General features: G+C 39.3%; 2 protein-coding genes across 3 annotated transcripts; both read right to left on the minus strand.

Annotated features, from left to right (window-relative positions):
* Window positions 1–3698: 3698 nt before the first annotated feature.
* calm3a (calmodulin 3a (phosphorylase kinase, delta)) lies at window positions 3699–10441 on the minus strand. 2 transcript variants are annotated; one of them, XM_034548132.1, is made up of 6 exons: window positions 9715–10101; window positions 7332–7362; window positions 6746–6889; window positions 6336–6442; window positions 5688–5823; window positions 3699–5378 (listed from the first exon to the last, which is right to left on the minus strand). In XM_034548132.1, exons 1-6 carry the CDS (start codon window positions 9727–9729, stop codon window positions 5350–5352), a joined length of 462 nt encoding a protein of 153 aa, XP_034404023.1. In that variant the 5' UTR covers window positions 9730–10101; the 3' UTR covers window positions 3699–5349. The 2 variants fall into 2 exon arrangements, with proteins under 2 accessions (XP_034404023.1, XP_034404024.1); XM_034548133.1 differs by lacking the exon at window positions 9715–10101 and adding an exon at window positions 10145–10441 and having other exon boundaries at window positions 5286–5378.
* A 2285-nt stretch (window positions 10442–12726) lies between these two features.
* Window positions 12727–16800, minus strand: si:ch211-261a10.5 (potassium channel subfamily K member 13). The gene is given in 4 exon segments (XM_034548961.1): window positions 12727–12783; window positions 12899–13152; window positions 13155–13406; window positions 16464–16800. Coding segments are annotated over 4 exon segments (900 nt in total).
* Between the last annotated feature and the right edge of the window lie 1522 nt (window positions 16801–18322).

Below are 18322 nucleotides of genomic sequence, written 5' to 3' on the forward strand. Positions count from 1 at the left end.
AGATAATGGAGGCAGTGGGATGCAGTAAGGGAGAGACGGCAGGTTTTGCATGCATGTGTGGACTCATCACACTTGCACCTTAATGTTCACATATATACACTTGCACCTTCACTTTACTGTATATACATACTGTTTATATATATTTACATATCCACTACACACTATCTGCATTGCACTTTGTTTGTAAATATACTGCTTTCTTTGCACTGCTGGTCGGATGCTAACTGACATTTCGTTGCCTCAGTACCTGTACTCTGTGCAATGACAATAAAGTTGAATCTGATATGATCTGATCTGATTTGGACACTTGAGCCTACAGATGTAGATAGAAAACACACAGTATCTAGTCCAGTTAGTTTCAAGTATATTGAGGCCATTACAAAATCCATTAATCTACGCATTGTAGGTATACAGATTAAAAATTAAAGACCAGACATTTCAGACTACTTCTGCTGAACCCTGAAGCAGATGTTCATCCCACAAAGTGAAAGAGACAACACTCTACCAAAGTAAAACATCACTTCAGCCTCCCCCTGCTCTTCAAGAAGCCTCTTCTGGAAGAAGAAAGGTTACAAGCCGTGGTTCCCCTTTCTGGTAGTGTTGAAAAAGAAATAAGCTCTCACTTCTCTTTCACTGTACTGGTTATTGAAATGTAGGCGCTTACACTCATTCACTGCTCTCTCATTCATACATATATATATGTGTATATATATATGTGTGTATATATATATATATATACACATACATATATATACATACATATATGTATATGTTAATAAATCATTACAGGCACAGCATGTACCCAAGGTCTGGAAGGATGCTGTAGTAGTCCCTGATCCCAAATCCAGTTGCCCCCAAAGCCTAAATGATTTTAGACCGGTCGCTCTTACATCAATTTTAAGTCAGACATTTTAAGGAAAACTGAGCAAGCACTTGATCCTGTTTGCTTATAGGCCACACAGAGGAGTAGATGATGCCGCAGTCACTTTGTTTAATTTAATTTTTAAACATCTGGAGAGAAATGGATCTCATGTCAGACTTTTATTTCTTGATTTCTCCTCCGCTTTTAACACAATCCAACCCCATATTTTAACCAGTCGGCTTTTAGAACAATTTGACTTAAGTCACAACCTTGTAGGTTGGATTCTTGACTTTTTAACTAATAGGACACAAAGAGTGAGGGTAAATGGAATTCTGTCAGACCAAGTGTGCTCCTCCACTGGCTCCCCACAAGGATGTGTGCTTTCGCCCCCTTTATTCATTCTGTACACAAATATGTGTCAGAGTATGTATGACAATAGGACCATTAGGACCATTTTAAAGGATGCTGTTATGGTTTTAAAGGATTCTGTTATTGTCAGTCGGCTCCAGGACAATGAGACCAGCCACGGTCCGGTCCGGTCATCCACGATTTTTAGAAGTGGTGTGAGGAGTCATATCTTCAATTAAACATATCGAAAACCAAAGATATGATCATTGATTTTAGAAGACATGCCCACACACATGAAAAAATATGCTTTAAGGGTCAGACTGTGGAACGTGTACAATCTTATAAATATCTTGGGACAATTATCGACTCCAAACTGAACTTCGAAGCAAACTGTGAAGCCGTGTGCAAGAAGGGGCACCAGCATTTGTTTTGTTGTTTGTTTGTAGGAAACTGTCCCACTTCCACATTAACAAAATCATGATGACTTTATTTTATCGTGCTTTTATTGAATCAATTGTATCTTTTTCTTTGGTGTCATGGTTTGGAAACCTGTCTTTAAAGAACAGAAACTCTCTGCATCAGATTGTGAAATGGTCCAGCAAACTGATTGGTGAGACACAACTTAGTCCAGAGTTCCTGTACACCAGACAGTTACAACGGATAGCCGGCTCCATTTTAAGGGACGACTTCCACCCTTTGCACAGGGAATTTCAGCTCCTCCCCTCCAGACAGAGGTATTTAGTACCACGGTGCAGACCAAAGCAGTAAAAAACCACCTTTGTTCCAGCAGCCATCACGCAGGTGAACACATTATTATTATTATAATTATACTCTAGCTTTGAGTACTTTTATCATCTTTGTCTGGTTGTATGTATTTGTTGTAATGTATGTCGAGATGGATGCCTCGTTTTCTACTGCAAACCAAGTCTACCTACGGGTACTAATAAAGTAACCAAAACCAAACCAAAGGATCAAAGCAGAAGAGTTGGTTTAAGTCTAAGTCTTGATCAATAAGTTCAAACCTATGTAATAAAAAATAAAAAAATTAAAAATATATAGATATATATATATATATATATATATATATATATATATATATTCCAGTGCAGCATCTTTTTTTGCTAACTGCTGTAAGCATCACGTGTTAGCTCAGCCCCCCTCCCTTCCTCTCCCTGCCTGCTCTCCATTCCTCTCTCCTCCTTTTAATATATTATATATTTATATATACACATATATAGTGAACACCCAGGAACTTATAAGATTTTACAATCTCATACACATCATGTCTCAAAGCGATGCAGAAAAACTAGTTCACGCGTTTGTTACTTCCAGATTACTGCAACTCCTTATTATCAGGCTGCTCTAATAAGTCTCTTAAATCCCTCCAGTTGATCCAGAATGCTGCAGCTCGTGTACTCACAAAAACTAAGAAAAGAGATCACATTACTCCTGTATTAGCTGCTCTGCACTGGCTCCCTGAAAAATCAAGAATCACATTTAAAATTCTTCTCCTCACCTACAAAGCCTTGATTGGTGATGCACCATCATATCTTAAGGAGCTTGTAGTACCATATTGCCCCACTAGAGAGCTGCGCTCACTAAATGCGGGGCTACTTGTGGTTCCTAGAGTCTTAAAAATTAGGATGGGAGCAAGAGCCTTCAGTTATCAAGCTCCTCTTTTATGGAACCAGCTTCCACTTTCAGTCAGACACAATCCCCACATTTAAGAGTAGACTTAAGACCAGCTGGAGATGTGAGAGGAAATCAAATTTAACCAGGGTGGCAAGAAACACTTCATAGTAAACCATGTCACAACAGCACATGTAAAATGGAGAGGGAGATTCTGTTTTTGGAAGGCAAACTATTGTTTTGTATATTTGAACTGTACAAACCTATCATTCCTGAAATAGTAACATACTCAGCAAGGCAAAGTGGACAATACTCCACAACCACTTACCCCAGGTAGATAACAAGAAAGCTACAGGGCGGTTAGGTTACAAGTGTACAGTTGTGGATAGTGGGTGTGGTGCACCCAAGCAAACACATTATTCCTGACAATACATCTCATGTACACGATTCATATTTCCTTATTTAAGAACTAGCTGCCGTAAAACAAGCGAAATTCAATTAAAAATATTCAGCCGTTTTTAGTTTTAGTCTTTTCTCATTCCTCTCCCAAATGAGACACTAGCAATAGAGTTAGAGGCTGTTGGGTGATAGGTCATGACCCTATCTGACCTGGATTATCACAGACTGCAGTAGCCATCTCATGAGTCACTAAATATAGCCTGAGCCTGAGATAGTTCTCCAGTTAAGAACTAGAGGGACTTGGCCTGACCCAATCTGAGACTGACTGGATGGGATTAGTGTTCCTTCCTGGCAAGGACACAGTGCAATACTGAAGGGAAGCATTCGTGAATGCCATTGCCTTAAAACAGGATGCGTGTAAAATATGGATTCATGTTACATTAAAGATGATAAAGTGAAATGCAGGTGAAGTAAAGCTCAGTTTATTGATTTATGTAAAATATATCACATCTTTACATTTTTGAGATACCTTCAGAAGTTAAGTCAATTCACTTCCCGACATCCGGATCAAAGGTTAACCAATTTAAACGCCTCAAGCCGAGCAGTATTTAAGTTTCATGCTCTGGGGATATCAAAAGATACCTCAGCTAACCAGCTTCTTAAATTTAGCCAACTGTTCAAAAACCTAAGCAATCTCACTTCTGAAGCTGAATTCTTTGCTACACCATTTCATCCCCATCTTAAAGTCCCACTCGAACAGCCCAAATTAAAAACACATCACGCCCACCAAACAGTTTTTGTGAATATACAGTATATGTATTTTGTTCAGTAGAACAGCAAGCAGATTGAGTCACTGGATCAGACACCGACACGGACAAGAAGTGAGTGTAACATACGAGTTGTTATAGCAACAGTGACATTTGGTTTCTTTTTCTACAACAAAACCTTTTTAATATCCACATGGTTTATACCAAAGTGCAACTATGTTCAACTGCATGTACTTGTATAAGCTATTTTATTAAGTTGATAAATTATATTCTAATGAATTACGAGTCTTGCAAGAAGGTTGAGGCGTTTTAGAGTATTATGGCACATTTCAAAACCAAAGGGAAAACATATCACAGGTCATTTACCACAACAATTGTACGATACAATATTATATATATATATATATATATATATATATATATATATATATATATGTGACCAAAAGTTTGTCATTAATACATTAATATTTGAGAACACATTTATAAAGCATTACATCAATATTGTATCAACAGGATATCTGAACATTGCAGAACAAATATATTAACTGCGATGCAATGCAGGTGTTGTTTTCTCAATAATCCTCCTGAAGCAATATCAGATCATCATGTCTCCAATCAGTGCTGCAGGCACGCTGTAAAGCCCACGACTCAAAAAACCAGACGACATATCACCCCCAAGAGGAGAACACAGTTAGCACTTTTCAGCCTCTTGCTCTTCTCTGAACTCTTCAAGGTATAGGACTGCAACCGAGCACCAGCGAACGCCCTACACCGCAACTATTTGCTCTTGCAATAACCAAGTGACAGAAATTTTACAGATATATAGCTATATAGTAATGTATATACCTCCAGTGTGTACACAGTCTGACCACTACTTCTGATCAGAGCCTCCTTGTTGTGACAAGAGGCCGCCACAGAAAGGGTGCATGCAAGAAGAGTACTCAATTCAGTGTCTAGAGTTCTTTGTTAAATATTGGAAAGAACGAAAGAGCCATTTCTCTATACCAACTGTGACATGGGCTCCAATCCTTGTGCCTTTCTCAGTGTTGCTCCTACCTCTAAATTAATCAGGAGCTAGGTGACTCAGCAGAAACCTTGTCTGAAGTACAGGGCCTCGGCCCTCTTAAAAGCTTGGTCCATTAACTTCTCTAGGGATTATTCTGCTGGTGTTTGCTAAACAGATACCGTAGAAGTGTTTGGATGTACTTAAGCGCAAATTGTTTAATTCTACAGTGATTTGGGGGGGAAGTTGGTTTAGCATCTGATAATTGTTCTTTTTTGTGGTTCTTAAAAACAGTGATCTCAGGAGAACAAGCAACGTTGAGAGAAATGTCAGAGTTCTGTTCACTTGGCAGTCATCATCTGGACAAACTCTGTGAATACAGAAAACAATGCTTCAATGAAGGATGCTAAAAGTGACATTTTGGTACAAGAAATTGTTAAAATTATGCAAAAGCCTTTCATAAAGTTTATGTTGCAACTGAAATTTTAGTAACAACAATAAATGTGTTCCTCTTTTCAATAAGACTTTAGTAAAAACAGAAACAGTGAAAACAAGTCAAAGGGGCAAAGAGAAGCAACACAAGCAGTCGCAATGTTGTAATTTGTGTTAATAATATAAATCACCAAAAATGACACCTTTTTTTTCCCCAGGCAGAAAATAACCATGAAAAACATCTCACCCTCATAGTTGACTTGACCATCGCCATCAATGTCAGCCTCGCGGATCATCTCGTCCACCTCCTCATCAGTGAGCTTCTCCCCTAGGTTGGTCATGACATGCCGTAACTCTGCTGCACTGATGTAGCCGTTACCGTCCTGCCAACAGAAGAACTATTGTTATGCATCTATTTATCATTTCACATAGCAGCTAAAAGCTTAATCTCACTGTAGAACGTTCCAGTGTCCTACTATGATGTTTTGGTCAGTATAACTTGATTATCTCAGTCTTCTCAGCACTAGAGTTGTTCACTATTCTTCACTAACTCTGAGGCCAGTTACATTTTAAGAACTGTACTTCTTCAGCCTCACCGGTCTTAGAGATCAGTGTTAAACATTTGCTAAAGCTTATCGTTGATCTAGCAGAGAGAGACCAATGAAAAGCCTTTGAATGGACTAAAGTGCTGGTCAAAGGAAAACAACAGTGACCTTGTGTGTCAGCTCAATATCATTCACAAATCTCTCTAAACACTACAACATAAACACCATTTATTGAACACGTTTGTCCTTTCTTGCCATCACAAGGATATAAAAAATATGCGGTAAAAAAAAATCCTAATTTTGTTGAGTGGTGCTGGTTTATATGTGCGACCTATTCAGTCTTAAGGTACCTTGTCAAAGACTCTGAAGGCTTCTCTGATCTCCTCCTCACTGTCTGTATCCTTCATCTTCCTGGCCATCATAGTCAGGAACTCAGGGAAGTCAATGGTGCCATTGCCTACAATCATACAAACAGAATGAGGTCAGGGTAGAAAAAAAGTAAGATTATGGCATATCACATAGGTAACAGGGAGGGATAATCTGGCAGACAATTAGTCACCAGTGAAAATTGTCACATTTCTTAAGGATGATATAAATTATGGGAATTTAAAGTGCATCAGATGATACGCTAAATACATCCACTGTGCATATACTGGTGGAACTTCCCAGTAGTTTAATTCAAGACTAGAGGAACACTTGACATGAAGAAACATTGGTAATTATAAGTTTCAACAAGAGTGCTTGTGCTTTTCATCCTCACCGTCAGCATCCACCTCATTGATCATGTCCTGCAGCTCAGCCTCAGTGGGGTTCTGTCCCAGGGAGCGCATCACAGTCCCCAGCTCCTTGGTAGTGATTGTGCCGTCACCATCCTTGTCAAACAGCGAGAACGCCTCCTTGAACTCTGCATTTACAAAGAAAAACACTGTTAGTATACCACGAGCATTCATTACGGTACAGACCCTTCACCTTAAGTTTTGAAAAACGTTTTAGTCTGAATAGAAAACACATGCTAAGTATTAACAGGGTCTGTGCATGACTAATTCAATGCTAGGAAGGAACAACACATGTGGGGAGCTGGACTGATGATACATCACAGCATAGCCTGATTAAAAACACTGGGGCACTGTTGCAAAATATCTAACATTTATGTGCATATATGAGCTTTACATATGAGCTTTTTCAACCTGTTACTCAAAAAAAACTCTTCATATTTTAATTTTAGCCGTGCAAACCACAAACTTATTTAACAAAATTCTGGTTACTTAAATCTCTTAAAACACTAGTTCCACAGGTTTAGTGGAGAATAGGCCGCTAAACCTTAAACAAACCAAACATGCTCTCACCGGCAATCTGCTCCTCAGTCAGCTGATCAGCCTGTTAACAAAAGAATAAGACATTGATAAAACACTGAAATTCAATCATGAAATTATGTATTACACAATTTTTTTCTGCCACACCTGCTGTTCTTTGTGAGGACGGAAAATACAGACTTTTAACAGTCACCTTTCATGCCTTCATTGGGTGAGTGTTTGACACTAAAAAGATTAATTAGGATATTATCTTCTATTGCAATGATTGAAGAGATGAAAGCTTTGGGTAGGCCTAAGGAGGAGCCCTTGCAGCAGAGCAAACCTTTGTTAAATCAACATACACAGATCGGTGCAAATGCACTCTGAACAAACTAATTAAAATCAGACTGTGATATCATCTCACAGCTGGGCCAAGTAACTGTATATGACCCAGAGGTAAAGAATATACTATAAGGCTAAAAAAACAGCCAAATACTGTTTAACCTCACTGTCCTTTATTAGGAAGGTGCTGAATAAATGATACCTTCTCTATGAAAGATGATATTTCATAAAACACCAGATGTAGTAGTAGTCATTAGATAGTCATTTAGTTTCATTAATGAAAAAAAAACTCAGTACTATTTAACACAAAGACTAACTAAGATCAGTGTGACGATGTTATCCAAACCTGCTGCTCTTATGATTGGTTTTACTTTTGCATACACCCAACTGATTTTCAACTTCATCCGATATGTCATCCTGCCATCCTCTTTCGGTCTTACCGGGTCTGTCTAAGTCAGTCAACATGCCCACTTCAGGCTGAGAAAGTGCGAGGAGGGACGGGTATAAATACTCCACGGCCCGAAATACACACGCCTGCTATAATTAGTGAGACACGAACAGGGTCGCCAATGTAGCACACTTAATATCACCATAACTCACCACCGCATTGTATCTTTTTTACTGAACAGATGTGAGGCGGGTTTTATCATCTTAGACTAAGCCCTGTGTCAACTGTTGCGGCTTTGTGTCTGTGTGTAGTCCTTTGTATTCTCAGGAAATTATTCTTAAATGACTTGGAAACCACTGGCACGATCAGACACAAACATTAACTTAACTGTGGCACACAATAAAACCTATAAGACCTACAATAATATAGTACTGATTCAGGGCTCATTTATCCGAGAACAATCAAAAGTTGAAATTGAACCCATATGGTTACAGAGCCAATCCATGAAATAAACAATAATCTTGTTTCCATCGTCCATTTGCTCTTGCACCACAGACACAAGAAGAAATGTGTTTAAAAGAAGCCCTTGCCTTTTCAAAGCCAAAGAGATTAAAGCTAACATTTTTGGAGCTTGATGTGGTGGTAACGCCACGTGTCCTTCAAGTCAAATTCAATGAGTCACGGTGTTGGTTGGGGAGGGGGGCTAAAGAAGGGGAGCAAGACAGACTGCAGAGTATTCACTCTGTACACAGCCGAGCAATTCAGTGGTGCTGAAGCAAGCAGTGTCTGGATCAGACAGACCACGGCACAGTTGAGTGTTAGAGGATTGTTAAAAGTGCTAAGCAAAATAGTATTGCTGCTTTTCAACTAATCAGTAGACACAAGATCCCATTCCCTTTTCTAATGCCAAGTAAAGAAAACTACAAAGGCTGCAGGTGATAACAAAATAAAATCAGACAGACAAGCATGTGATTTGATAAGATATTGTGGTTTCCACAACTTCTACCTCAGGTCATGAGTCTGTTCTTTCACAATACATAAATATATATTTATATCCGCAGTGCACCCTGAATATCCCCATGTTTGAGGGTGCACTGCGGGTCCCGACAGCCTCCTGCACCAAGCACGGTTTGGTTCAATGCGGGGGGAATGGAGGCGCGGAAGGAGGGGTGGAGAAGAGGATCGTTCAGCAGGAGCAGAATGCGGCTCAACGTTATGGCGCAATACGTAACGGAGGAGATGCTGTCATGGTGGTGGTGCGAGAAGACATAGCCCAAACATGTTGCAACATAACCGTCATGGTCTCCATACATTATGACAAACATGTTTTGCAAATGGTGTGCAGCAAATGCCCGTGAGCTGTGCTCTTATGTAACCGCAATTGGTGGCGACTACAACCTTTTTTTCCCCCCTCGCTTGTTGCGCATGTCACACTATCTTGTTCGAGAGGTACAACGTAGCTGTGTTGCAGCGACGTGTGATGCGAGCTGTCAAAACGGATTAGTAGCAAGAGTTTAGACATCCGTCTTGGAAGATTTACGCCACGTTTCGAGCTCACGTTAACACTGGAGGGTCTATTTTTACACAGCGCCTCCTTCAGCACCACGCCCACTCAAAGTGCTGGAGTCCAAATAAACGATGAAAACGATGCAAACCTCGATCAGATCACAAAGGTTATTAAACCACGGTATTCACAAACCATCTCACCGGTTGATATGACATTAGTACAGCAGACGACAGGCCGCAACGCGACGTTTAACGTCACATTATGCGGCGCAGACGACGATAATGATCATAAAGACGAGCGTTTTCTCGGATCCCCTGCAGAGTAAACTAACGTTATTCAGAAACCCAGTGACCAACACTGCGATGAACGATGGCCCACGAAGTGATAACCGCTCACTGCTAACGTGGAGTACACGTCCACCGCGTGGCTTCCTGCTTCCGTCTCACGCTAGCTTGTAAAAACACGAGAAAGATATCGGCAGCTCGAGCGGACTTTACGTTGCGTTACTATAAAACGTTAGCGGAAAATGTGGTTTAGTGCAATATCGATTAAATTAGCGGCTGTTACTTGGCGGCGTTGTGTTTGAAGCCGATGTAGCTGCAGCTAACATAGCGAGCAGACGGTACTCACCATTGTCCCGTTGACGTTTCAAGCTTCGCGAAGATGACAAAACGACCAGTGAACGGCTTTGTTCTGACCTTGCTTGGAGGGCGGATACTCTGATAAAGCACTTCAATTAAATCAAAATTGATTACAGTATGTGTCTCGGGAAATCTGTGGAGAATCTGTATCCCCGTGTTGCACCAGAGTGGCCCGGAAACGTCAATCCAGCGACACCGGTGGGCTCTGCCTCTGTTTCAGCTCTGTATCCCTCCGCCTGTAACGTTAAATCGTTGGTCCTGCCCTCTCAATGTATGCACACTGATCAACACTGAACATACGAATGTGTTTTAAGTGTAAAACATGTTCACTGCGCATTGCCGAATGTCGATTAGACATATAACAAAGCGCAAAAAAAACACAATAAGTGTTGCTCTATATAAACAAAGTGCGCAAAAATACCACCTCGCCTGAGAAGGGACAGCGTGGATTAACAACGTCTAAAAGAGTTGCCATAGAAACCCCTTGTTCCATTTAGAGTTTTCTTCTTTATGTAATTTAAATAATTTCTCCTCACTCTTACTCTCCCACATAATGCAATTATACTAAACTATTTCTGTCTTTTCACAAATCTCAAGTCTCCTGTCCATGTCCTCTCTATTTACTTGTGTCTCTGGCTCGGACTGTAAAGAACCTGGTGTGACCCTGGATGATCTACTGGGACTTGCTCCTCCAGATTAATTATCCACATCTTCAGTGGGATACGTACATTCCTCATCCAGGAGGTGACACAGGCTCTAGTTCAGGTTCTTGGATTATTGTGAATAAAAGGGTGAACCAAATGGAAAAGAACAAAATGTAAATGTAATATGATGGTCATTTTATGTGTGAACAGAAGAGTTACGAATTCAAAACGTTTTGATGGTGCTGTTGCAGCACCACAATTGCTGAATTCTTCCACAATTCATATAGAAATTAAAAGCAAAATAATTTAAATTGCAGATTTTCATTTTACATTTTTATGTACCTTTGACTATATATCAAAGAACCAGATATTTTCAACGCTGTTAATATTTTGAACTGATGATTTAACTAAGTGTGTTTTATCCAAGCTTTTGAAGTGCTCCAACTGTGACTTTACAATCACGCACAGCAAGCATTGTAACATCACAACGAGTTTGAAAGCTAATCATAATTGAATATGCAACTAACACAAGAGTGAGGTTGAAACTTGAAAACCACAAGTCACATACACAGAGAATAGACTTTTCAGTGAACTAGGCGACATCTTGTGTTCAGTACTTACATTTTCAAAATGAACAATACTTGCATATTCATAGATTCATAGATTATTAATTAGAAAAATGAAAAGAGCACATCATCACATACTTCAGCTATATACATGTTAAGATGCTATTAAGATAATATAAGATATTACTTTATTCATTGTGAAGCAGCAGCAAACATGTTTACAAATATACAATACAATAATAAAATAGCATCTGCATCTATATCCATTGGCTTGTCCCTGCCTATTTAAAGTTTAGACTTCACAAATATTAGTACCACAGATTCTAAAACTAAGACAAGTCCCTCTAGGCTGCTATCTTGAGTTAGCGTGTTAGTCCCTTACACAAACTGTGGAATGTATGCCTCTGGATCTAATGGCAGCGACATCAATCAAGGCTTAAAAGCACCTACTAAAATTAATCATTAATTATTGCTCACTTACCTACTTACTAAAAACCTTTTTTTTTAAATGATATACATTTCAGTACAGTTGTTTCTTATTACATAGAACATATATTTTATTTGCACAGGTTTACTGTACTGCACTTGAGGAACTTGATTTTGCATGTGAGTTACAAGACCATCCAGCAGAGGGAGACATCGCTCTGGTATTGCCAACCTAGCAGAGTGCTGTCAACAACATGGCATCAGAAATTAGTTAGAGAAATGCTGAACAACAAAAAATAATGCTTGAATGGGGGAAACGAATTCGGGTTTTTAAAAACATAGCTGACTGCGTGATTTCCACTCATGACAAACCACAAACAACACTCAACCTTTTGTGACCATCTCCAGTCCAAGGTGTAAACTACAAATAGATTGACGGATGATCACACAGACAATATTACATAATCAGAGGATAAGAAACATTATTTGTGATCTCTGTAATCAGTGCACAGTTTGGCTGAAGTATTTTGGTTTTCTCTTATAAAGCTGTAGACTGTGGAGATGATGCAGGATAATAGTTCATTCAATAAATTATAACCATTTGAATCGGAACCTAGACTGTTGAAGAAGACATAAGGGCAAGAATACCAATATTGCAGCTCAGTCATCTGAGATAGACAACATTAACAACCGCATTTGAACTGCATGATCACAAAATAAAGGCACAGATTACTATTGCTGTGTTTGTTATTATGTGTTCAGAAGTCATTTAACTTTGCCAGGTAGGCAGTTGTCTATTATATCCCTTTTATATGAACTATTATCCTGTTCTTGTTTTGCAGAAACTCTTTTGTCTATCTCTATGTGGCACACCATTTCCACCCGTGCCTCCTCACAAAGACATTTTACAATAGCATTTGGAACAAAGGACAACATCATGCCATGGCCTGAAATGAAAACGGCTTGTACCTGCTGTCTATGCAGAGTGTCATCTTCACAGTAACATGTGGGCGGCTCAGAGTCAGAAAAACAGAGTTTGCACAGTGGTCTGAGTTGCAGCCTATATTGGCGGATACAGCTATACATCAAAGCCATTGTCATCAGCACCCAGTTCAGCCATTGTTTGATGATCACAGAAATGGTGTTAAAGAGGGAATAAGTGGAGCACACTCCCAAGAGCATCAAGAGACAATTTGCAACCTGGTATGCCCAGGTGTGCTCATGGTGCTCTCTCTGGCCACTAACAAAGTCCCCGAAGCCCACCGTGCTGAACGCCACAAAGCAGAAGTAGAGGGACTCCATGTAAGTCCAGCCCTCCATGGCTGAATAGAGAGAGGCAGTCCCGCATGCAACCAGCAGGACAACAAAAAAAGGATGAGTGTGACTTGGTATACAGAGGGTTTCAGTTCTTCATTTTTGTTGTCTTCACTGGCTCGGCCCTCCGGCCCGTTGCGTCCAGTTCTTCTGCGGCACCAGAATATCAGCAAGCTTAGTAATGTTATGACTCTCTCCAGGAAGAGATTGAAGAAGAGTATGGTAGCTGAGCAGCCCAGAAACCCATAGAAAACCAGCAAGACCTTCCCTGTCCCAGTGGATGGGGTCGTCACTCCAAACCCTAAGAGAAACACTTGAGGTTAAAGGTCTCATATGTGATTACACATGCTATCATATAAACATTGGTGTAACATATATAACATTGGTGTCTTTTCACAGAGGATTGTGGAGCTACCACTGGACATTTCATGACAAGTCAACATACCTTTTCATGCCCTGGAAGGATGTTAGACATTTAAACTGTGTACATTTTAAAACAAAAAGTGGCTTGTGTTTTGAGTTGTGATGGGAGAAGATATGGAACACAAATACAAAGCACACGTAAAAGGTAATGTTTTGGAAATATTAGGAAAATAACTGAAAAGGTGATTAGAAATCTCCATTAAATAAATGGATTATTAAGACAAATTACATCCCTATTTGCTTAACTCCCTGCAAACTTATTTAGGCATTTTTTGGCCCATAATATATGATTTGGTTAGTGTGTTTCATTTTACTCACACAAATGTGAGTAAAATGAAATCTTCACTGATTCCCAATAAAATAAAGTTGTACTGTTGTGCATCAAAATGCATAAAAGGCCTAGACTATTTTTGACAAACGCTGTTTTGACGCTTCCTCCAAGTTTCCCTGAACTACAACTTGACCTTCGACAAGTAACGGAGGTTATATCGGAGGTTCCCTCCTTCCCTTGGTTTGTTAATGACCGGATTGCATTGAAAGTATTTTCCCACGAGACTGGAATCTATCAATGTTGATGATGTCACAACCTTTACCCTAGTAACAAGTAATCAGCTATTGTACAGTTTATATTATCTACACAATATTTTTTTAAATGTTGAAAAGTACATTTTCAACATGGCTATTTTTGTCTTTTGTCAAATGTCTCTGTGAGTGTTGTCTCCTTGCTGCACAGCATCCGTTATTCCCAGTTACTTAGTTTTAATACACACACACTGTGGTTTACTCTAACATCCTCCTCATAAATAGAAATAATTTGTTGTTGTGTTGCTCATTTCCTTGGTCAATTGTGTCTTTTCCTATCCTGAGCACCAAACACATCCTCTATAATTTCCGGTGGTTTCACACACTCCATCCTGTCTCAGGAGGCTGAAGGCCTATCTGGGAGATCTGTTACGACATTGGTAAGGTCAGATTGATGTCATAGTCTATGTCTATGTAGTTCTTTTTGTTGTCTGTGATTGGATCATATAATTACATGAAGTGGACAGACCACACACTGATCTGTATACTAATATATATATATATATATATATATATATATATATATATATATATATATATATATATATAAGCTCTCATTATTTAAGTAAATGTAAGAAATGCATTTATTGATTTCACAGTAACACACAGTACCGCAATAACAAAACCTCAACGCTACTACAGATGGCAATGTCAGTCTGTCTGTCGATCGATTGGTCAGTCCACCACTTTAGTCCAGACTGAAATATCTCAACAAATATTAAATGGACTGCTATTAAAATTAGCCGAGAGAACCATGAATTGAATGACTTTGGTGATCCCCGACTTTTCCTGTAGCACCACCAGCAAGCCAAAGCTTTCGCTTAAGAAATATAGCTCAACATCTAGTTTATGTGGGCACAGAATCTGACTTTTCCTTTCGTGCCCACATACCATGACATTGACATTTGTGGTATTGGCTGGAATTTCTATTGGATGTATTTCCAATATTATTAGAATTATGAAACAGTATTTCATGCCTCCCGTCGGATACACTTTAATAACATGAGCCCATGAGAACTATTTTTTCTCGCTTCACCATCTGGTAAACATTTGATAGGTCTAACTCTTTTGTTTGTGACCTGTGAGACTTTCTCATCTTGCTAACACACTAAACTCAGACGGAAGGAGAACATGTTGAACATTATACTTGTTAACAAGTAACATCTTTATTGTGACCATGTGGCCATGCTTGTATGATCATAAATTAAAAAAACATCTGTGCCTCAGTACAGTATTTTTTCCTGCCTTTATTGGACAGTTTGGCAGAGCTGCAGCTGGAGATTCTTAGTCTTGTTTTACTCAGCACAGCCATTATCAGACAAAGAAGTAGGACCACCCTCATGTCATGAGTAAATAGTTTTTTACAAAATTATGACTGATCAAATATATATATTTTATTTTCATATTTCGAGGAAACTATCAACCCTTTAGTTTAGACCTATTGAATTGAAAGTGAACATCACCTCAAAAGGATGTCAAAGGTCGGCCAGGACAGCCTTGCTTTTGGACAGTGTGCTAAAAGGAAGGAGGGAAGGAAGGAAGGAATGGAAGGCACATGTGTATTCCCTCACTATTAACTAATAGTGAGGGAATACACATGTTGAAGCCATAGCCATGAGTCACATGAAATGGCAGGTGTTGGATCTTGGGAAACAACGCCAGAAGGTCTCTTTCAGTGTCACAAATCCCATCAGCTACATCATGAAACGATTGCAGTCAGTAAATATGGAAGTTGTTGCACAAAGGAAATTGATCCGGGCTCAGTGCCATCCGTCCCTTAGTTTCCACGGTGACAGAGAGTGCCTAAAGATAGTGGAAACAGTCAGAGGGCTGTAAATGGATTCTCAGAAACGAGGCTGATTTCATTTGTAACGTTTGCCCTATGGCTTGTCCTGTCTATTGGGATTAGTTCAATTGTGTGTGTTACTTGAAAATGTTATTGATAGGTTGTCAACAGATTCTCTCTGTTTCAGTACATGCATAACAATTGCCATATGTTTTATCTGTGTATCTGTCATTTTGTCTGCAACAATCAGAATGAAACGTCCATCTTCTGTTTATTGGGCTTGTCTGACAGTTTGTTGTCGTTATCCACTCAAATTTCACTCAATATCCACTCAAAACCTTTACATTTTTTTGCCCCAGGATGGTCATTCATTAAAACCAAGCCACATATTAATGTGTGTGATTTGAAGAAAACAACTCTAAAATATTAATGATGTTGGGCAGAACAATCTTGGAACTGAAACACCTTTTTGTGTTTTTTTCCCTTGGTTTTACAAATATGGATTGTAGATAAAACAGCAGAGGTGACCATTTCCAATAAAGTATTATACCAATTTTCCTGACTCACCAATGGTGGAGACTACAGTTCCCACGAAGTAGAAGGCACCTGGGATGTCCCATAAGGCTCTGGCTGGTTTTGTCCGGATGCCTGCAGTCCTCGCCTCTTCATAGTGGCGCAGTAGAGATTTCAGCTTTTCACAACTAATGTTATGCTCATGACTAAAGTCTCTTAGCCTCCTTTCCCAGAGCTGGTGGGCCTTTAGCTCCGCTTGTCTCTCCAAGGAGGAAAATATGGCAGCGCCAGCCAGCATGTAAAGAGCAATGAGCACGAAAAGCAGGTAAAAACGAGCAGTTTCCCTGCTTGGGCTCAGGGATGGGCAGCAGCACGAGAAATATTTCTTCATTGTCACCTGTTAAGACTGCAGATGGATTTCCTTCTTTGAGTGCTATAAAGTCATGTAACAGCATTAAGATGACCGATATCTGCTCAGTTGCTGGACGCCATCAGTATAGTAGTGCAGAAGAAAAAAGTGATTATATATATATATATATATATATTTGATCCATACAATTCTGTATTATTCTATGCAAGTAACGCTACTTACACAACAACAGTTTCCCCATCCGAAAGTGAGTTGGCACTCGTTGCTTCTGGCACTGGAGGTGCTTTAACAGTTGCTTTAATGATCTGTCAATGCCTACTGCTTATCACCAGCTCAATAATCTATCTCTACTCTCCTTTTATGAGCCTCAAACCTATACACTCCCGTTTTTTCTTTGTCTTCACATAAAATGACAATACGAGTTTGTTTCAGATATTCTGACCATTTTGCTTTCAGGTCCACATTCACCATCAAGTTATCCTTCTTATTTCTTATCTTAGAACAGAATTTCACAATATATCTAGAGTGTGTTCATGTGGTCGAGGTTTCCAGTTGATCTGATTTTTTTTGCATCCTAAAACCACATTAAACAAAACTGAACAGTCCCTTATGACTTGTTAAAACACCGGTCAAAGGAGCAGTCTTCTATCTGGTTTTGGGCCAGTATGCCTGGTGGAAGTCACTTTTGAGAGGATTTCGTTGATTCAAAATAAAAACATCAGTTGGCCACAACGAACACAAAATATGTAGGACACCAAAGTTGTTAAATTACCCAATCCATAACGGCATGTTAAGTATTTGAGTGTCTCCATAACTGATGCCAATATGTTGTTATGTCTGGTATTTCCTCTTGGAGTACCTCATTAATTCATACATCCCAGTCGGCAACATGAAAATGTGTCTCATGAGGAATGTGTAACTAACTGGAATTCAACAATATGTGCCAACTTAGAACAAAGGTCAGCTATCAACAAGGGAAACATTTTATTAAGATATTTGTTATCTTTCATTCCCCTTCCTTGTGAATTACTATCACTCCCACACAGGTCCACTCTTGAAAGTTATCCTCTGTTTATGTCAACAAATTGAAAAAAAAAATACACGGTGGGAGGAATGCTTTTGATTTGAACCTGCAGATACCATTGTAATTATTCAGTACATATTAGACATCGAGCTGGGTAACTAACCAGACTATGTTGCTTCAAGGAAAGAAGACAATTGGGACTTTTTTTTTTTTTTTACTTAATTATTACTTATTAGAATCCCACACTGCAACAAGACAAGAAAAGTTGGGGAAATAGTGTTGCTTTGCATGTTGTGCACAGTGATGGAGTGGCTTAGTCCGCTTGCTGCATTGGTCACTGGCTCTTTGTTGTCTTTGAGGTGCCAGAGGAGCTGATTGCAGCGTCTAGCCAGATCTACAGCAAATAGGCCCACTGCAAGTTTATAGTTTATGAATGTTTAAAGTCATCAATGTAATCAATAAGACATGGTAGAAGGAACATTTCCTTGTTACAATTGGTTTGAAATTAGCAAGGAGTAC

The sequence above is a fragment of the Cyclopterus lumpus genome, chromosome 13 (genome assembly GCF_009769545.1).
Source record: "Cyclopterus lumpus isolate fCycLum1 chromosome 13, fCycLum1.pri, whole genome shotgun sequence".
Lineage (NCBI taxonomy): Eukaryota > Metazoa > Chordata > Actinopteri > Perciformes > Cyclopteridae > Cyclopterus > Cyclopterus lumpus.